The following is a 22,440-nucleotide window of genomic DNA, read 5'->3' as shown; positions in this document are numbered from 1 at the left end:
CCGCCGCGCATGCGCGATGGTGACTTCTTCCTGGCCAGAATAGTAGAGAGCCGCGAACGCTGGCTCCGTACTATACTGGCCAGGAATACGTCACCATGGCGCATGTGTGGCTGCGTGTGCATTCAGTCCAGCGGCCCGGCCGGGAGAAGACTTCAATCAAGGTGAAACCCGCCCCCAGCCAGAATCAAGGAAGTGGCAGCAGGTAAGTATGAAAAAGGGTAAGTGGAATAACCCCTTTAAGTGTAAATGTCATGTTTTCATAAAAAAATAAATACATTTTAGCATGTTACTGCTGGTGCAGCATTATGCATAAAGCAATCTTTAGTTTCTTCAAGTACCATAGTTCTTCCTTGAGTTTTTCCCTTTGGATATTTTCACACTAGCGTTAAAGGAATCCGGCAGGCAGTTCTGTTGCCGCAACTGCCGGATCCGGAAATCCGTGTGCAAACGGATACCATTTGTTTCCAGATCCTTTTGCGGATCCGTTTGACAAATGTGTTGAAATACCGGATCCGGGATTCATTTTTTTCAAATTTTTAAAGGTCTGCGCATTTTTTCTGGAACACTTGGTACCGGATACGGCATTAATACATTTAAAGGGAAAATAATGCCGGATCCAGCATTTCAGCAAGTGTTCCGGAATTTTGGCCGGAGAAAATACCGCAGCATGCTGCGTTTTTTTTCTCCGGCCGAATACCATAAAAGTGACTGAACTGATGACCTCCTGATGCATACTGAACGGAATGCTTTCCCTTCAGAATGCATTAGGACAAAACTGAAGCATTTTTTTTCTCTCCTGATATTGAGCCTCTAGGATGGAATTCAATACGGGAAAAGTTTAACGCTAGTGTGAAAGTACCCTTAGTTATGTACTCTCTCTGTTCTCTGAGGCCCAAACTGCTTTCCCTCATTTCCCACACACACTTGCTGTAGCCAGCAGCTTCCTGCCAGCCAATCAGATTGGATTACTGAGAGACCTGCCTTCTCACTCAGCATGCCTGCATTAGGCTTCAGTGTGGAGGACCAACCCTCCGTCTTCTGTTTATACTAAAAGGAAGACAGACAAGCCCTACCAATGGTCTTTTAAGATGACAGTGGAAAGAGACAGGGGACATTAATGAAAGCTGTTATCATAAGGTAATTACAGATCTTTTGACAATCATTGACGGTTATTACAGCTAGGTATGTATACTTGAGTTAGTCTATCAAATAAAAAAATAATATGACAGTTACACTTTAACCACCTCAGCTCCCCTAGCTTAAACACCCTTAATGACCAGACCACTTTTTACAATTCTGCACTACACTACTTTCATGGTTTATGGCTCGGTCATGCAACTTACCACCCAAATGAATTTTACCTCCTTTTCTTCTCACTAATAGAGCTTTCATTTGGTGGTATTTTATTGCTGCTGACATTTTTACTTTTTTTGTAAAAATTTTCAGAAAAAAACTAAATTTCTATATACATTTTTCTCTAAATTATTGTTTTACATGTTTTTGATTAAAAAAAATGTTTGGGTAAAAGTTATAGTGTTTACAAACTATGGTACAAAAATTTGAATTTTTTAAGCAGCTCTGACTTTCTGAGCACCTGTCATGTGAGGTTCTACAATGCCCCAGACAGTGGAAAACCCCCACAAATGACCCTATTTCGGAAAGTAGACACCCTAAGGTATTCGCTGATGGGCATAGTGAGTTCGTAGAACTTTTTATTTTTTGTCACAAGTTAGCGGAAAATGGTGATTTTTTAAAAAAAAAATTTTTTCCTTACAAAGTCTCATATTCCACTAACTTGTGACAAAAAATTAAAACTTCCATGAACTCACTATGCCCATCACGAAATACCTTGGGGTGTCTTCTTTCCAATATGGGGTCACTTGTGGGGTAGTTATACTGCCCTCGCATTTTAGGGGCCCTAATGCGTGAGAAGTAGTTTGAAATCAAAATGTGTAAAAAAATGGCCGGTGAAATCCTAAAGGTGCTCTTTGGAATGTGGGCCCCTTTGCCCACCTAGGCTGCAAAAAAGTGTCACACATGTGGTATCGCCGTACTCGGAAGTCGGGCAATGTGTTTTGGGGTGTCTTTTTACACATGCCCATGCTGGGTGAGATAAATATCTCTGTCAAATGATAACTTTGTATAAAAAATTTTGAAAAGTTGTCTTTTAGGGAGATATTTCTCTCACCCAGCATGGTTATATGTAAAAAGACACCCCAAAACACATTGCCCAACTTCTCCTGAGTACGGCGATACCACATGTGTGACACTTTTTTGCAGCCTAGGTGGGTAAAGGTGCTCTTTAGAATGTGGGCCCCTTTGCCCACCTAGGCTGCAAAAAAGTGTCACACATGTGGTATCGCCGTACTCGGAAGAAGTAGGGCAATGTGTTTTAGGGTGTATTATTTCTCTCACCCAGCATGGGTATATGTAAAATCTCTCTAAAGGTCAACTTTTCCCTTTTTTTTTTTTTTTTTTTTTTAATACAAAGTTGTCATTATAGAGAGATATTTCTCTCACCGAGCATGGGTATATGTAAAAAGACACCCCAAAACACATTGCCCAACTTCTCCTGAGTACGGCGATACCACATGTGTGACACTTTTTTGCAGCCTAGATGCGCAAAGGGGCCCAAATTACTTTTTAGGAGGGCATTTTTGGACATTTGAATCACAGATTTCTTCTCACGCTTTAGGGCCCCTAAAATGCCAGGGCAGTATAAATACCCCACATGTGACCCCATTTTGGAAAGAAGACACCCCAAGGCATTCAATGAGGGGCATGGCGAGTTCATAGAAGTGAAGTTAGCAGAAATTGATTATTTTATTTTTTTCTCACAAAGTCTCCCTTTCCGCTAACTTGGGACAAAAAGTTAAATCTTTCATGGACTCAATATGCCTCAAATACCTTGGGGTGTCTTCTTAATGAAATGGGGTCATTTGTGGGGTATTTATACTGCCCTGGCATTTTAGGGGCCCTAAAACGTGAGAAGAAGTCTGGAATATAAATGTCTAAAAAATTTTACGCATTTGGATTCCGTGTGGGGTATGGTGAGTTCATGTGAGATTTTATTTTTTGTCACAAGTTAGTGGAATATGAGACTTTGTAAGAAAAAAAGAAAAAAATCAATTTCCGCTAACTTGTGCCAAAAAAATGTCTGAATGGAGCCTTACAGGGGGGTGATCAATGACAGGGGGGTGATCAGGGAGTCTATATGGGGTGATCACCACCCTGTCATTGATCACCCCCCTGTCATTGATCACCCCCCTGTAAGGCTCCATTCAGACGTCCGTATGTGTTTTGCGGATCCGCAATGGAGCCTTACAGGGGACACCGCAGATCCGCAAAACACATACGGACGTCTGAATGGAGCCTTACAGGGGGGTGATCAGGGAGTCTATATGGGGTGATCACCCCCCTCTAAGGCTCCATTCAGACGTCCGTATGTGTTTTGAGGATCCGTGGATCCATGGATCAGATCCGCAAAACGCATACGGACGTCTGAATGGAGCCTTACAGGGGGGTGATCAGGGAGTCTATATGGGGTGATCACCCGCTGTCATTGATCACCCCCCTGTAAGGCTCCATTCAGACGTCCATATGTGTTTTGCGGAGATTCGTGGATCTGCAAAACACGGACACCGCGGATCCGCAAAACACATACGGACATCTGAATGGAGCCTTTATGGTGATCTATGACAGGGGGGTGATCAGGGGGTTAATAAGTGATGGGGGGGGGTGTAGTGTAGTGGTGTTTGGTGCTACTTTACAGAGCTGCCTGTGTCCTCTGGTGGTCGATCAAAGCAAAAGGGACCACCAGAGGACCAGGTAGCATGTATATTAGACGCTGTTATCAAAACAGCGTCTAATATACCTGTTAGGGGTTAAAAAAAATCGCATCTACAGCCTGCCAGTGAACGATCGCCGCTGGCAGGCTGGAGATCAGCTAGTTTACATGCACTTCCTGTGTGCGCGCGTTCACAGGAAATCTCGCGTCTTGTGAGATGACGCCCCGGCGCGTCCAGGAGGAATAACAGGGCCGCCGCAAAGACTCAATCCTGTGCGTGTGGCGGTCCTGCACTGGTTAAAGGGGTATTCTCATCTTAATGATCACTGTTTAAATCTGTTAATGATTTGACAGGGATCATTTTTCTAAATACATTTTATTACCCAATTCCCACCCTTTTTTAGGAAAATTAAGTCCCCTCTTACCTGATGTTGTCTTTGGTCTCCCCTGGTTACGGCCACCTCTCTTGACTAATCCCGCGGGGCCGTGCTTGCGCAGAAGACTGAAGATTCTCTCCCGGCCGGGCCGTGCAATGTCCTGAATGCGCACGCCGCCGCGCTTGATGACTTCTTCCTGGCTAGTGTACTACAGAGCCGCGAACGCGCACGCCGGCTCTGTACTATACAGGCCAGGAATAAGTCACCATGGCGCAGCCCGGCCGGGAGAAAATCTTCAGTCTTCTGCGCAAGTGCAGCCCGGCCGGGAGAAGAATACAGGAAGTGAACTTCGCGCTCAAGGAAGGTAAGTATGAAAAGGGAAGATGAGAATAACCCTTTAACCTCTTAAGGACATAGGGCGTACAGGTACGCCCTTGTGCCCTGGTACTTAAGGACACAGGGCGTACATGTACGCCCTGTGTATTTCTGATCACTGCCGTGCGGCTGGCAGTGATCGGAACCCGGTGCCTGCTCAAATCATTGAGCAGGCACCTAGGCTAAATGCGCGGGGGGGTCCCGTGACCCCCCCATGTCGGCGATCGCGGCAAACCGCAGGTCAATTCAGACCTGCGGTTTGCTGCGATTTCTGCAGTTTCTGATCCCCGCGGTCCCTGACCGCGGGGATCAGAAACTTTAGGATTCCAAAAATGTTCCTGCATCCCTCCCCCCTGCACCCCTAAGTTATTTGAGCACGGTGGGAGGTGCAGGGGGAGGGTTGCGGGCGGTGCGGGAGGCGGGCGGTGCGGTAGGCGGGATCGCGATCCCCCGCCCGCCTCCCCTTGAATAATCGTTGGTTTCTAGTGGGTATACCAGGGTGCCAGCACATTGCTGGCACCCTGGTATAAACGGCTGACATCTGTGCTGCGATGTCAGCCGTTTAACCCTTTCCATACCGCGGTCCGTACGGACCGCTGTATGGAAAAGGTTAACAGCGCAGGGAGCTCCCTCCCTCTCCCATCGGGGGGCTGCTGTGCCTTTGCAGCCCCCCGAATGGAGAGGGAGAGAGCTCCCAGGCAGCCCCCCCAGAGCCCCGTCCTTACCCTTCCCCGTCTGCGCAGTTCTGACCATAACTGAGCAGACGGGGAAGGTTCCCATGGCAACAGGACGCCTCTCAGGCGTCCTGCTGTCCATGGTGCTGAACAGATCTGTGCTGAAAGGCATAGATCTGTTCAGACAAAGTGTAAAATACAGTAAAGTACTATATATTGTACTGTACTGTATTATACAGACATCAGACCCACTGGATCTTCAAGAACCAAGTGGGTCTGGGTCAAAAAGAAAGTGAAAAAAAGTGAAAATAAAGTAAAAATCAAAAAACACATTTATCACTGATTAAAAATAAAAAAAATTAAATTCCCTACACATGTTTGGTATCGCCGCGTCCGTAACGACCTGATCTATAAAACGGTCATGTTACTTTACCCAAACGGTGAACGCCATAAAAATAAAAAATTAAAAACTATGATGAAATTGAAATTTTGCCCACCTTACTTCCCAAAAAAGTTAATAAAAGTGATCAAAAAAGTTGTATGTACTCCAAAATTGTAACAATCAAACCGTCATCTCATCCCGCAAAAATCATACCCTACCCAAGATAATCGCCCCAAAACTGAAAAAACTATGGCTCTTAGACTATGGAAACACTAAAACATGATTTTTTTTGTTTCAAAAATGAAATCATTGTGTAAAACTTACATAAATAAAAAAAAGTATACATATTAGGTATCGCCGCGTCCGTATCGACCGGCTCTATAAAAATATCACATGATCTAACCCCTCAGGTGACCACCGTAAAAAAAAAAAAAAAAAAAACGGTGTAAAAAAAGCAATTTTTTGTCATCTTACTTCACAAAAAGTGTAACAGCAAGCGATCAAAAAGTCATATGCACCCCAAAATAGTGCCAATAAAACCGTAATCTCATCCCGCAAAAAATGAGACCCTACTTGAGATAATCGCCCAAAAACTGAAAAAACTATGGCTCTTAGACTATGGAGACACTAAAACTTTTTTTTGTTTTAAAAATTAATTCATTGTGTAAAACTTACATAAATAAACAAATTTGTATACATATTAGGTATCGCCGCATCCGTGACAACCTGCTCTATAAAATTACCACATGATCTAACCGGTCAGATGAATGTTGTAAATAACAAAAAAAAAAAACGGTGCCAAAAAAGCTATTTCTTGTTACCTTGCCGCACAAAAAGTGTAATATAGAGCAACCAAAAATCATATGTACCCTAAACTAGTACCAACAAAACTGCCACCTTATCCCGTAGTTTCTAAAATGGGGTCACTTTTTTGGAGTTTCTACTCTAGGGGTGCATCAGGGGGGCTTCAAATGGGACATGGTGTCAATAAAACCAGTCCAGCAAAATCTGCCTTCCAAAAAACGTATGGCATTCCTTTCCTTCTGCGCCCTGCCGTGTGCCCGTACAGCAGTTTACGACCACATATGGGGTGTTTCTGTAAACTACAGAATCAGGGCCATAAATAATGAGTTTTGTTTTGCTGTTAACCCTTGCTTTGTAACTGGAAAAAAAATATTAAAATGGAAAATCTGCCAAAAAAGTGAAATTTTGAAATTGTATCTCTATTTTCCATTAAATCTTGTGCAACACCTAAAGGGTTAACAAACTTTGTAAAATCAGTTTTGAATACCTTGAGGGGTGTAGTTTCTTAGATGGGGTCACTTTTATGGAGTTTCTACTCTAGGGTTGCATCAGGGGGCTTCAAATGGGACATGGTGTAAAAAAAACAGTCCAGCAAAATCTGCCTTCCAAAAACCGTATGGCATTCCTTTCCTTCTGCGCCCTGCCGTGTGCCCGTACAGCAGTTTACGACCACATATGGGGTGTTTCTGTAAACTACAGAATCAGGGCCATAAATAATGAGTTTTGTTTTGCTGTTAACCCTTGCTTTGTAACTGGAAAAAAAATATTAAAATGGAAAATCTGCCAAAAAAGTGAAATTTTGAAATTGTATCTCTATTTTCCATTAAATCTTGTGCAACACCTAAAGGGTTAACAAACTTTGTAAAATCAGTTTTGAATACCTTGAGGGGTGTAGTTTCTTAGATGGGGGTCACTTTTATGGAGTTTCTACTCTAGGGGTGCATCAGGGGGGCTTCAAATGGGACATGGTGTCAAAAAAACTGTCCAGCAAAACCTGCCTTCCAAAAACCATATGGCGCACCTTTCACTCTACGCCCCGCTGTGTGGCCGTACAGTAGTTTACGGCCACATATAGGGTGTTTCTGTAAACGGCAGAGTCAGGGCAATAAAGATACAGTCTTGTTTGGCTGTTAACCCTTGCTTTGTTAGTGGAAAAAATGGGTTAAAATGGAAAATTAGCCAAAAAAATGAAATTCTCAAATTTCATCCCCATTTGCCAATAACTCTTGTGCAACACCTAAAGGGTTAACGAAGTTTGTAAAATCAGTTTTGAATACCTTGAGGGGTGTAGTTTATAGAATGGGGGCATTTTTGGGTGGTTTCTATTATGTAAGCCTCGCAAAGTGACTTCAGAGCTGTAGTGGTCCCTAAAAATTTGGTTTTTGAAAATTTCTGAAAAATTGCAAGATTTGCTTCTAAACTTCTAAGCCTTGTAACATCCCCAAAAAATAAAATATCATTCCCAAAATAATTCAAACATGAAGTAGACATATGGGGAATGTAAAGGCATCACAATTTTTAGGGGTATTACTATGTATTACAAAAGTAGAGAAACTGAAACTTTGAAATTTACAAATTTTTCCAAATTTTTGTTAAATTAGGTATTTTTTGGTGCAAAAAAAATATTTTTTTTTACTTCATTTTACCAGTGTCATGAAGTACAATATGTGACAAAAAAACAATCTCAGAACGGCCTGGATAAGTCAAAGCGTTTTAAAGTTATCAGCACTTAAAGTGACTCTGGTCAGATTTGCAAAAAATGGCCTGGTCCTAAGGTGTAAAAAGGCTGTGTCCTTAAGGGGTTAAAGAGTATCTGACCCTGAAGTGTTGTATTTGTTAGCAAGTTACCTGATTTGTTAGCAATACAGTTGGTTTTCTAATGACTGAAGCAGCTGAAAGAAAGAATGGGCATCAGATAGCAGTGTTTGTGTGTGGACGGGGCTTGTAGAGCTACGGGATGGCCTGTATTCAGAACTGCAAGTGTGGAAGAATGGCGGTGGAGAAAATGGTAAGTACGGTATGTGTTATAAATAGGGACATTTTGGATTGCTTTCATGAACCAGCAGGTGTAAACCCACTGTGCCAAAGATGCGGACAGCCCTCCGTGTGCTGTGCGCATCCGTTGCTCCATTCTGTGGTCTGCAAAAAATATATAACCTGTCCTATTCTTGTCCGTGTTTTGCAGACAAGAATGGGCAGTTATATTAATGGCTGTTCGTGCCGTTCCGCATATTGCCCTATTTTTTTATTTTTTAACCCCCCCCCCAAAAAAAATAAAAAAATAAAAAAATAAAAATTACCTTGTTTTCTCCTTTCCCCCATGATTGAATCGTACTTCCTGTTTTGTCAGGTGACTGCTATTCTCACTGTATATGTTGGGAAATACTGCCAGTTTATACCTCTGTGAGAAGCCTCCTACATGAGCTGCTGCTATTGTATTGGCTCCCATGTTTAAAATGGAAAATATATGCTGAGCGGTATTCTTTTTTTTTTTTCTTTTTTACTGGGTGCCTGTATGGCTCATATATAGCTTGATTGATGACAATATACCACACAGATAAAGAGAGGTTTACTGAACTATACTGACTCAGTAAACGGCAGAATGGCATCTGTTGGGTAAATGGGGCCCTATGGGTGCGTTCATTTTAGGGGATTGATACCCTAGACATAATAATGTAAGGGAGGTTTCTATGACGGTATGGCATTGCTTCCTATTGTCCACCAGATGGCGGTAAGTGCCTAACTTCCCATATTATGGATTTGACATTGCTTGCATTTCTTTTTGTACTGCATTCACTATGGTGAAACCCAGTGTAGATTGTATTGATTTTATTTATTTTTTGTACTATTCTTCTTGGGAATATGAAGATACCACTGCAAATCTTGTTTCCAGCAGGTTAACGTTTTACGACTTGATGTTAGAAAGTATGAAGTATTGCTGTAAAAATGTCAAAAGTCCCATACTGCTGCGTTTCCTCTTCCAAAATGTCTCCCCCCCCCCCTCCCCCAGTAAGACACAAGTCTGTAGTTATCTTTTGCATTTGTGGGGTGTTTTTGATTTGATCCGTATATAACCCAATTATCTATATAATATATGCAACATGCTCTTGTGTTCATACTGTAGTACCTCCTGTTTACCAGAAGAGGGGGCTAAAGTTTGTCATTCATTTTCTGTAGTTTGTCTTGTCGTCATTATTAATGCTTCTTTATAATTATATTAGCAAGTAAGTAAAATAACAGCACCGTCTCACCTCTAAAATACATGCACACGACCAGTCCGTATTTCAGTCCGCAAACAATGGGTCTGCAAAATACAGACACCTTTCATTCTGTTTCTTGTCACTCCCATCAATAGAGCTATTCTCATCCACGAATGGACCAGAATTGGACATGTGCTGTAATTTGCAGAACAGAAAAACGGATCCATAAAAACGTGTGCATGGCCCTATAGAAATGAATGGGTCAGCGTGCTGTCTGCAAGAAATGAGATGAAAATTTCAGTTCTGAGCATAAGGCCCTATGGACATTTTCTGACACGGCTACAGCAATTCCTGAAAACGTCTCATGGTCATGCTGAATATTATTTGAAGATCAGTGTCCATTCCCAAGCAGACTACAGGCACATGCTAGCTATTGAGCTGCTTTATATGTAAAATGAATGGAAAGGTTAAAACTTGTAGTTTGTAATTGAGGTGAGGCCTGGGCAACTACCTGGGGAAGATCAATGCTGTAATCTGTTCCTATGCTTCAATGCAATCAGTAATAGGCCCCCATGTATTACAGGACATTATAGGTACGACCACACGGCACGGTCGAGATCTGGTCAGGTCGCAGCCAGTTAGGCCGCAGTTGCCTGATATTTAACAAATGAAGACTGTATAGGCGATCTTAATTCTTAATGGCCATGCAGCACCTTCAATACCGCACGGCCATTAAGAATTCATTAGTTAAATATCGGACACAGCCGGATAGCTCTTGATCACAGCTGGCCATAACCTGACCGGATCACGACCAGGCCGTGTGGTCGTACCCTACTAGTTTCTGATCTCTTCATTTGCCCGCTCAGGCTCCAGGGCTGTAACTTCTCCCCTTCCCCCATGTTAATACCCCTGGCTTTAATCTACTTTATTCTTGATTCCAGGAAAATAAACTTGCACCATCCCTTCATACAGCAGCTGCACGAGAACAAGAGCGATATACTGTGTGTCCTGAAAGAGAAGATCATCACCACTCAGAAATGTGTCATTTCTCAACAGACACAAATGCAGGAGACGTGTAGACTTGGCGCTAAAGGGAAAACTCTGAAGGTAAGTGGGACTGGAACATGCTGAGCTTTTTGCGAGACTTGTGTTCATATTAGATTGCACAGAGGAGATGATTGTTCCTGAAATGTTGTGCCAGACGGATCTGTGGGTGAAACAGAATTAGGACTAGTAAATGGTTTATGGTTCAGAGGGCTGATTCACAGATGGTTTGTAGAAAAGTACTGAGTCCCCTAAATGCGTTCACATAGAGAAGTCTATTCTGTCTGTAACTGGCATCTGCAGTAGTGCAGGCAACGTTCATGCTGGAAATCGTGGCTTTGCATGAGGCTAAGGGATTTATTGGATTTATTTTTCCACTAAAATTCTCTCTGTATTCTTAGATGATCCTCTAAACTGCTAAATTATCTGGCTTATGCCTCATGCACTTGCCTGTATTACAGATCTGACATATTTTCTCTATTGACTCTAAAGAGGTTTTTCCTTGTGGATTCATTGCTCTGTTGCATGCTGTATTACACAAGTATTCTCCCTCCCTCCACTCTCTGTCGAAGCTTTAGGATCCATTCACACTTCCGCAAAACGGGTCCGCATCCGTTCCCGCAATTTTGCGGAACAGGTATGGACCCATTCATTTTCAATGGGGCTGGAGTGTGCTGTCCGCACTTCCGTATCCGCACTTTCGTTCCACAAAGAAATAGAACCTGTCCTATTGTCCCCAATTGCCGACAAGAAAAGGCATTTTCTATGAGAGTGCCTGCGATGTGCGGTCTGCAAAATGCATACGAATGTGTGAATGGACCCTTAAAGGGGTATCCCAGTTAGAACGTGTTATTCGCTATCGCCTGGGACTCCGACCAATTATAACGGGAGTCCAACTCCCCTATCTGAATAGAGCATCATGTCGAGTAAGCGTGCTGCTGCTCTCCATTGTTGTGTGCTGCCACTCCGGATTGCAGTGCTTGGGCACTACCATAGAGAATGAATGCACATATCTGAGCTGCCGCTCCATGAAGATAGGGCATGGGACCCCCGTTGTCCTGATCAATTTGGGTCCCACTGTTCAGACCCTCACTGATGGGGGGGGGGGGATACCTTTTTGTTGTTATAACCAGAATACCTCTTTAAGGGGACCTGCAGACGTTGCAGATTACACTTTGGTTTTTCCATGAGCATCTTCGTGCAGAAAAACTGTAGCATAGTACAGTACCAACAAAGATTTTACAAATTTCATGGACACTTTGCTTTTTTTCCCTCTGTGCAAAAATGGGCCTTCCATGTGGATTTTCATATCCGCAGCATGTCAATAGTTTGTGCAATTCCACAGCTTTTGTAGAGTGGCTTTCCCCATAGACTTGGGGCTGTTAACATATGCAGAAAATACCATACAAAAAAAATAAAAATAAAATAACCAAAACTACAATAAATGGCGTGGATTTATGTGCATTATTTTTTTAGTTTTTTTGTGCGGATTTCATGTCGATTTTCTGCATGCAAATCTGCACGCAAATCTGCACAGTGTGAAACCACCCTAGGGCCACGTGCGGGAAAAACCACAGTGTAGTACAGTACTGGCAAAGTGTATGAGATTACACAAATCTCATGTACACTTTGCGGATTGTTTCAGTGTGGAAATTGACCTGCCGTGCGGATTTCCAAATCATGAATTCTTACGAAAATTTGCTTGATGCAATAGGAAAAGTAAATGTTGGTTGAATGACCCACAGTATGGACAAAGAAAGCAGGTGGAAAATGAATAAGTGTTTGGATTTTCTTTCCTTCAGTCCTATAGTAAATTGTCCACTGCGCTCACCTGGCTTTTTTGCAGCTGTAAAACTAAGACTGAAGTTTTGCAGCTGGAGAAAAGCAACGCATGTTCTTCAACCCAGATCCTGAACGAAGAGCGGTGAAGCTGACGCTGAGGGAACATTCGCCATCAGACGTGCCAGTCATTCACTACCACTCTGGTTCAAGCTCGGTCCCGGGAGCAGTGCCTTTGCCGTCCTGTCAGGTCGACACATGGGGACATGCAGCAGATGCTCTCCTACTCCACATTGACATTGACATCATTGCCTCCACAAGCTGTAAAGACTGTTGAAAGCGATGCCGCTACCAAGGGGCCCCGGTGCATGTGCATCATTTGCCCCATGGTTAAAGCAGCCCTGCCAATAGGTATATGCAGTGTATGCACCGTATGCTACAGAGTGTCGGCCATCATTCTCGCCCATTAGTGGTTAATGCTGTGCACGCTGCTTTTTGACATATTTAAATCTAGGCCATAAAACTACAGCTTTTTATTATAGTGATAAACCCTCTAGGTTTTACATTACAGATGGCCATAAAAAGGCTGTTTTTGGCTGTGCTTTATTAAATCCTGACGGCTGGCACTGAGAAGACAGCAGAGCGATGGACGTATAAGAGCGGAATTATGACAGACCCCAGTGGTCGGAACAGATGTTCCATCCTTTTCCAGTTGTAAGCATCTCCCATGTCTTCATGTCCTTGCTTTAGCTGGAAAATGATTGCATGTTAGTTACTGCAAAGCCGTTAATTATACAGGATGCAGATATCATGGTGAAAGGTGTTGTTATATTCTACATTAATTAATGTCTGGACAAGTCACCAAATATGCCTGTGATATCTGAAGCTGTGGCTCCTGCAGTCTGTTCTTGTCAATTTGTGATGCATCTCTACTCCTTCTCATTTCTGAATTCAGATAGACCTTGTTGCAGGTCAAGGGGCTGAGAAACCAAAATCCACCTGCTCAAAAATGACCTGTTGGATCTCTGCACAGCTATGGTCTCCATAAGAAGTTGTACAATGTACAGATCCTCTAAGCTATGTTAAAGATTATGGGGGGATTTGTTAAGACTGGCATAAGAAACAAGATACTCTCACACAAGAGGCACACACCTTGGGAGGCAGTGGCTTAACTAGAGTGTTATGGGCCCCAGTGCAAACTTTGGATGCCGCACCGAGCCAAGCGCCGTTCCGGACAGCAGAAACACGGAGCATTAACATGATTGATAATACTCAGTGCCTCCGTGGTCACTGTGATTTTTGTAGCAAAAAGAGGCACAGAGAATTATCAATCATGTTACTGCTCCGTGTCTCTGCTGTCCGGAACAGGGCTTGGCTCTCTTTCACGCAGTGGATTACCCACACAGGATCCGCTCGTGTTAGGGAGCCCTAAGACCAATGCATTGCTACACTCACCCAGTCCTAATAAAATCTGGTCCTACCTCATCCAGGGTGTCGCGGGCGTCAGCGTGATGTGTGCTGGATCCGGAACAAGGTCCCTGTGGTCATGCCTCTGTGAAATCACCAGGAGGGGGGCGCTGCATACTTCCCTTCTTCCCTAAAGACACACTCCCACACTCGCATCGAGCTGCTGGCTGTGCAGAAGGCCGATTCCTGGGCTTTCAGTGCTCCTCCTCCCACAGCCAGCAGCGCCATGTGCGGCCAGCAGGGGGAGTGCCTGAGCTCAGAAGAACACTGTAGCAGGGAGCGGAGAGGTCGCCCTGCTTCACTCTGAAAATGAACAGCCCAGCAGTGACGAGAACTGCCGGGTGAGTGCCCTTCCGCCCCTGAATTGCCTTTGCTCTCCCCCTGCCTCCTGCGCCCCCTCATGTTTGAAGAGTGCTCTGATGGGGCCCGGTATTCCCACTGTACTTCATGCCGGGCCCGATCAGAGCGCTCCCATTACATGTGAGTGCAGCGGGCCCCCACCCCTGCCGGGCCCGGTTATGCCCATGTTGGGAGGTCTGTGTGCTAGAAACAGAATTCTACGTTCCACTTCCAGCCAGCACTTTTAATCCATATGCAAATAAATGGTTAAATGCACCAAGGATGGGCCCAAGCCTCTCTGCATCTCTGCCAGCCCTTCCCTTTCTTTATTGATGGACACAATCAGGTTCCTGTGTTGCCATCTTGCCTGTTAATCAAGAAGCAGAACGAGGGATTGACAGAGGAGGAGGCACAGAATGGCTTGGGCCCACCTCCTCGGTGCACTTAACTGCTCATTTGAATATGGATTAAAAGTAGTTTTTCTCCAGAATGAAGCAACGGATCAAGATATCCTGAAAGGTATCATTACTTTCATCTGAGCTAGCCGTACAAAGCATTTTTTGTCTAGTTCAACTGTGAATTTCACGGTGGAAGATTCCTTCTAGGTTTGTTGGGCTGTGCCCCCTCACATGTCCTGCCCACTATGCGCCGTGGCCAGCCCCCCGCCGCTCACCATGGCTGATTTTTTTTAAAGCATTTGATCTATAGGAATCAGTTTGCTCATCTCTAGACAATTATACTTTGCTAATAGTCTTTAATCTCTTGATAACTCCTTTATGATTCGTTCACAGGTATCGGTGACTGAAAGTGGAAATTTTAAAGATGAGAACACAGTCCTGGAAATCCCAGCCCCTACGGCTATAGCTTATGGTGTAGTGGAATTACTTGTAAAACAAGATGGCCGCTTTGGTGAGTCGCCCTTTGTATCTGTTTATATATTTTTCATCTTGCATGTACTGTATCTACAGCAGCTTAAAGGGGTTGTCAGAGTTATGAAGAAAACAATATAGCACTGTAAATCTGATGGGCAGCAATATATAACTAAGCTAAGCAAGTTTTAGGAAACATAATATATATTTCCTCATTTCCCTGGTTCTCTTCTGGCCCTTTGTTTACATGCAATAACAACAATCTCAGGTTTTCCTCATGAATATTTATGCCCCTCCCCCTGTTCTGCAAAGGGAGTGAATACAAGTGCTGCCCTGAGTGACATGTCTGCCTGCTGGGAGACTCAGCAGCATGTTGTATGTGTAGGACTACAAGTCAAAGCTGTACAAGGACACTGCTGATACACACAGGATCTTCCCTCTAGCTGTTTTTGTGCAATGCTCTGCAGAACTCCTTTGTCAGCTCCTGTGCCAAGCATTTGTCTCCTCACTGCCGGAAGCTACTCAGTAAAGCCTTCAGCCCTGAGTCTGTGCAGCTGAAGGGGGTTAATGTTTTTCCTCATTAATCCAGGGAGGGAGAAATAAGCAGCAGGGGGCAGTGAAGGGCTGTGGCCAGCACAGTGACCACTCGTACAGGCACATATCTGCTCTCTCAGGCTTGTGCACGAAACATCATCAGAGCAGAGAGAGAAGCTGACATCATAGAAACATAGAAACATAGAATGTGTCGGCAGATAAGAACCATTTGGCCCATCTAGTCTGCCCAATATATCTGAATCCTATGAATAGTCCCTGGCCCTATCTTATATGAAGGATAGCCTTATGCCTATCCCATGCATGCTTAAACTCCTTCACTGTATTTGCAGCTACCACTTCTGCAGGAAGGCTATTCCATGCATCCACTACTCTCTCAGTAAAGTAATACTTCCTTATATTACTTTTAAACCTTTGCCCCTCTAATTTAAAACTGTGTCCTCTTGTGGTAGTTTTTCTTCTTTTAAATATGCTCTCCTCCTTTACCGAGTTGATTCCCTTTATGTATTTAAAAGTTTCTATCATATCCCCTCGGTTCTATCATATCCCCTCGGTGGTCATGGTCATGTGACCCTCAGTGAAATCTGAGAAAGGAGCCAGTGCAGATAAAGTAGGTGCATTGTAAAGCCCTGACATTTGTCTAGTTAGAAACAAAGGACAAAAAAATAACTCTGACAACCCCTCTAAGCCAACCCAGAAAGAACAAATACAAGGAAATAGTGGGATTACCTAGAGCTAATAGTATTGTAAGCTCTTATGAACCGGAGCTATTTTTTCTGCAGGATTTCACTTGGCTTGTGGTATCAGAAAGTGACAGCAATTTAGGTAGTATTAAATCTTAAATTCCTCATAATTTCTGTAATTCCATTTAAAAACATAGAATGTGTCGGCAGATAAGAACCTCTAGTCTGCCCAATATACTGAATACTATGAATAGCCCCTGGCCCTATCTTATATGAAGGATGGCCTTATGCCTACCCCATGCATGCTTAAACTCCTCCACTGTATTTCAGCTACCACTTCATTTACAGAATGAAAGATAGAGATGGACTGACAAATGGTGGCAAACCACCCGCCCTGGTCAGACCTACTAAGGGAAGCATATATACCTGCTTCCTGGCGTTCGCTCCCAGCTCCTTTACTCCCGGGTTTCAGCTGCTCCACACGGCTCCCTGGATGTAAACTTCCTATTTGCCGCCGCCACAGCCAATCACTGACAGCAATGGAGACTTGCTCCCCTTCCGTCATAACAAACCTGATGGGGAGCAGGTCACTGCTGGGTCGGGAGCCAGCAGGTAAGGCTACTTTTACACTAGCGTTTTTTGTGGATCCGTCATGAATCTTCAAAAATGCTTCTGTTGCAATAATACAACCGCATGCATCCGTCATGAACGGATCCGGTTGTATTATGTCTTCTATAGCCATGATAGATCCGTCATGAACACCACTGAAATTCAATGGGGCACGGATCAGTTTTCTATTGTGTCAGAGAAAACGGATCCATCCCTATTGACTTACATTGTGTATCAGGACGGATCCGTCTTGCTCCGCACCACGTCGTAGACAGAAAAACGCTGCTTGCAGCGTTATTCTGTCTGCAATGGGGACGCAACCAAACGGAACGGAATGCATTTTGGAGCATTACGTTTCGTTCAATTTTGTCCCCATTGATAATAAATTAGGGCAAAATGGAAGCGTTTTCATCCGCTATTGAGATCCTATGACGGATCTCAAAAGCGGAATTGAAAACTCTAGTGTGAAAGTAGCCTGCGTATGCTTCTCTTTGGAGGTCTGTCCAGGAGGGGGATTTTGCTAAAAACACTCTTCAATGTGCACAACCCCTTTAAGCTAGTCAGAAGGCTGGGCTAATGTTCAGATGTGTGCTTAAGTAGTGTTTAAGAAATGAAGGATTTCATTACCTCAGAAAACTATGCAACTTTTTTGAGAACTTTTTTAGAGCCTAGCTCGACCATTTTCCAAATAGTGGACTTGGCGTTGCCAGCCATAGTCATCATGGCATATTTATTGTAGTCTATGCTAGGAAACTGGCATGGATGATACTGCAAATCTACAACGGCTCCCTTACTGGTTTGGCACATGAACCTGCACAGATGCACCACAATTAAGGGGAATGTGCCATCTGACACAAGCTAGAGATAAAGTAAGACTGGGGTGTAATACGCCTGTCATAATAAGCGTCCCCCCCTAAGTTCCTGTACAAGTGTACCATGAAGTCAAGCAGATTGCAATCTTCAAGTGATTTTCAGATGCCCACCGGCTCACCACTTTTTACACCTCACGTTTTCATACTACCTGACCTAATGATTTGATCAGGAGGCCCTTGGTTGCCTACAGGATGAGCCGGCCTGCATACACCCAGGTCTAAACCTTGTGCAAAACACGAGATGATCTTTATTATAAATGCATGTGTAAATACATGTAAGTATGTGTATGATCAGCAAATCAAGATGCTCTAATAATAAGATGTAATTCATGAGATTTAATGAGATGTAATTTTCACCCTGCAAGTTCTTCTGCCGCTGGTGCATATGAAGGTTATGTGAGGCAAGTATACCAGCCTGTCAACCTTCAGTCCTATGACTTGACATGGTGACCTGCCGCCACGTGGAAACATGCCACCTCTGCATGACATTCCTCTTCTCTCAGGGCATTCATTCCCCGCATTTAGCACATATGTGTTTCACTGCTGAGCTAGGAGAGGCAATAAGCAAAAGGTTGGGTCCTCATGTTCCTCTGCTGTCTTCACTTGTTACTTCAGCGTCTATGTGAGATTCAACTCACCACTTTAAGTCAAAGTAACGCAAAACTTCTTTTAATCCAGCACAGTACTGATGATCTGAAAAAGGCTATGGGCAGATTTATCATTAGCTCAAGTCAAAATAATGGGGTGAAAAAGTCAAACATTTTTGCACAATCGCTAAAACTTCTCAAAATTTGCGACTTTTATTGGCTCTGCGGTATGCTCGCCAGTTTTCTGAAAGTGGGCGTGTTTTATTATGTAAATGAATCTCTAGACAGATTTACTATTGCGACAGTTTAAAAATTCACTAAAAATTGCGCCACTGCACTCTAGTGAGGACCATGCTCATCTTATGCGGCTTTTTAATAGAACATGCGACTTTTATAAAGCCGCTTACTGAAGGATAAACTGCTACCATCAAACCACATTTATCACAGTATTAAAGGACCTTTAATGAATCTGATTTAGCCAAAAGTGACTTTGGACATATGGAAAAGCGGATGTCAGTGTAATGATAATTCTGGCCTATAACAATAATCTGCACAGAGAAAATGAACAAGGAGCATATTTTGACTTTTTTTTTTTTGTATAGTACCCCATACACTCAGCCTCCAGATTTCTTCCACGGATTCCATGGAGGACTTTTCTGATGGACAAATCCACCATGTGCACATAACCTAATGGTGCATCTGATGCCCCTTATTCCTGTCAGGTGTAGCGTTATCATGAAGACCTTCTGTGGATCAGTATCATCAACTTTTCTGAAAGAAATATGATCCCTATAACTATGAGATTGTAATATTTATATAAAGTATAGAACCCCATTAAGTCACCACTTTCACTGACCAGAGTATATATTAGGGGTCATTTATCGAAGACTGGCTTTTTACGCCAGTGTGTGATAACCCCTGCGGTGCCGCAGTAACGTTACATTTTTGAGGAGGTAGAGGTCTTGCATTTAATTAGGTGTACCTACGCCAGCCCAAGTGTACATGCACTTGTATTCAGAGTCAGTACTTTGTAGAACGAGTTTTTCCTGCAATTACAGCTGGAAGTCTTTTGTGGTATGTCTCTACCAGCTTTGCACATCCAGAGGCTGAAATTTTTGCCCCATTCTTCTTTGCCAAACAGCTCAAGCTCAGTCAGATTGGATGGAGAGTGTCTGTGAACAGCAATTTTCAAGTCTTGCCACAGATTGTTAGGCTGGGTTCACACCTGAGCGTTTTACAGCGCGTTCCTACGCGCTGTAAAACGCTCAACAAGGAGAAACCAATGATTCCCTATGGGAATGGTTCACACTTGGGCGTTTTACAGCGCGTACGATCGCGCTGTAAAACGCCCGACGCTCCAAAAAGTACATGAGCGACTTTTGGGGCGTTTGTGGCCATAGGACACTGTAGTGAATCACACAAACGCGCGTCAAACGCGCGTTTACTATTACAAAAACGCGCATAAAAATGCGCGTAAAACGCGCGTTTGCGCAACGCTCAAGTGTGAACCCAGCCTTAATGGGATTTAGGTCTGGACTTCTGGACCGTTCTAACACATGAATATGCTTTGACCTAAACCAATGGTGCCCAACCATTTTTCGTCTGAGGGCCGCGCTAGGCATGGTATAAATTTCACGGGCCAGAACCAGGTAGCTTTGCCAGAAAGAAATGCGAACACTGTGAGGGGGCATGTGTGAGTATTAATACTGTGAAGGGGCAAATATCTGTGCATTTTTACTGTAAAGGAGACACATCTGTGCATTTTTACTGTAATGGGGGCACATCTGGGCATTTTTACCGTAAAGGGGGCATCTGGGCTTTTTTACCATGGAGGGGGCACATCCGGGCATTACCCCTGTGAAGGGGGCACATCTGGGCATTGCCCCCCCCTGAAGGGGGCACATTTGGGCATTGCCCCCCCCTGAAGGGGGCACATTTGGGCATTGCCCCCCCCTGAAGGGGGCACATTTGGGCATTGCCCCCCCCTGAAGGGGGCACATTTGGGCATTGCCCCCCCCTGAAGGGGGCACATTTGGGCATTGCCCCCCCCTGAAGGGGGCACATTTGGGCATTGCCCCCCCCTGAAGGGGGCACATTTGGGCATTGCCCCCCCCTGAAGGGGGCACATTTGGGCATTGCCCCCCCCTGAAGGGGGCACATTTGGGCATTGCCCCCCCCTGAAGGGGGCACATTTGGGCATTGCCCCCCCCTGAAGGGGGCACATTTGGGCATTGCCCCCCCCTGAAGGGGGCACATTTGGGCATTGCCCCCCCCTGAAGGGGGCACATTTGGGCATTGCCCCCCCCTGAAGGGGGCACATTTGGGCATTGCCCCCCCCTGAAGGGGGCACATTTGGGCATTGCCCCCCCCTGAAGGGGGCACATGTGAGCTTTATTACTGTAGGCGCCACTCTCTCTGTCAGCCACAGCTCAGACCACCGCTACCAGTGTCACAATTCCCACCAAGACCAATGAACACCACTCGTTACCCCTCAAAAGCATGTACTGCTGGAACCCCTGCCACATGGACAACACTGGCCCTTCAGGATATATACCAACTCTCCTCACTAAGGTACCAGCCACACTCACAGGGGGCAGCCCTCCTGAAACCACACTGCTCAAACAGAGACCACTGTCGCCTGTGCCCTCCATTAAGCAGTAAGGTAGTCAGCCCTTCCTTCCTCCGCACGTAGCAGCGCACACATCCAGACACAGCACTGCCATTACAAACAACTGCTTGGCCACCGGGACGATGGTAACTTATTACACTTACATTTGTTCCGTGAGTTGCCTTGATGTTTAGAATAGAGATTACACACTGCGCCACAGCATGACACAGCTTTGTGGGTCGGATGTGGCTTGCGGGCCATAGGCTTGGCATCACTGATCTAAATCATTCCATTGTAGCTCTGGCTGTATGTTTATGGTGGTTGTTCTGCTGGATTGTAAACCTCCACTACCATGGTGAAGTCTTTTGCAGCCTCTACCTAAGTTTGGCTTCTCAACAACTGTGACCAGCTTCCCTGTCTCTGCTGAAGAAAATAATCCCCACAGCATGATGTTGCCTCCCCCATGCTTTACGGTGGGAATGGTGTGTTCAGGGTGATGTGCAGTGTAAGGCCCCTTTCACACGGGCGAGTATTCCGCGCAGATACGATGCGTGAGTTGAACGCATTGCACCCGCACTGAATCCCGACCCATTCATTTCAATGGGGCTGTTCACATGAGCGGTGATTTTCACGCATCACTTGTGCGTTGCGTGAAAATCGCAGCATGCTCTATTTTGTGCGTTTTTCACGTAACGCAGGCCCCATAGAAATAAATTGGGGTTGTGTGAAAATCGCAAGTATCCGCAAGCAAGTGCGGATGCGGTGCGATTTACACGCACGGTTGCTAGGAGTCGATCGGGATGGAGACCCGATCATTATTATTTTCCCTTATAACATGGTTATAAGGGAAAATAATAGCATTCTGAATACAGAATGCATAGTAAAATAGCGCTGAAGGGGTTAATTTTTTTTTATTTAAATAAAACATTTATTCCACTTGATCGCACAGCCGGATTCTCTTCTGTCTCCTTCTTTGGTGATTGCAGGAAAAGGACCTGTGGTGACATCACTCCAGTCATCACATGAACCATCACATGATCTTTTACCATGATGATGGATCATGTGATGGACCATGTGATGACCGGAGTGATGTCACCACAGGTCCTGTTCCTGCAATCAGCAAAGAAGGAGACAGAAGAGATGCCAGCTGCGCGATCAAGTGGACTAAGGTGAGTTAAATTATTTGAAAAAAAATTAACCCCTCCAGCGCCATTTTACTATGCATTCTGTATTCAGAATGCTATTATTTTCCCTTATAACCATGTTCTATACAATCTACTTCACAGAAGTTCGGGTTTGGGTACCAAACATGCGCGATTGAAGTTCGGGTTTGGGTACCAAACATGCGCGATTTTTCTCACGCAAGTGCAAAATGCATTACAATGTTTTGCACTTGCGCGGAAAAATTGCGCGTGTTTCCGCAACGCACCCG

At 44.4% G+C, this 22,440-nt stretch overlaps 1 protein-coding gene across 1 annotated transcript in view; it reads left to right on the top strand.

Moving 5' to 3' along the window:
* The window catches only part of GSDME (gasdermin E), a 124,193-nt gene that overhangs the window by 44,396 nt on the left and 57,357 nt on the right, over positions 1-22,440 (top strand). Inside the window, exons 4-5 of the mRNA XM_044292690.1 lie at positions 10,541-10,706; positions 15,020-15,137. Of these exons, the coding sequence (XP_044148625.1) occupies positions 10,541-10,706; positions 15,020-15,137 (284 nt within the window). The remainder of the gene's footprint in view (positions 1-10,540; positions 10,707-15,019; positions 15,138-22,440) is intronic.

Source organism: Bufo gargarizans, chromosome 5 (assembly GCF_014858855.1).
Source record: "Bufo gargarizans isolate SCDJY-AF-19 chromosome 5, ASM1485885v1, whole genome shotgun sequence".
Lineage (NCBI taxonomy): Eukaryota > Metazoa > Chordata > Amphibia > Anura > Bufonidae > Bufo > Bufo gargarizans.
This window is presented reverse-complemented; position numbering and strand designations above follow the sequence as displayed.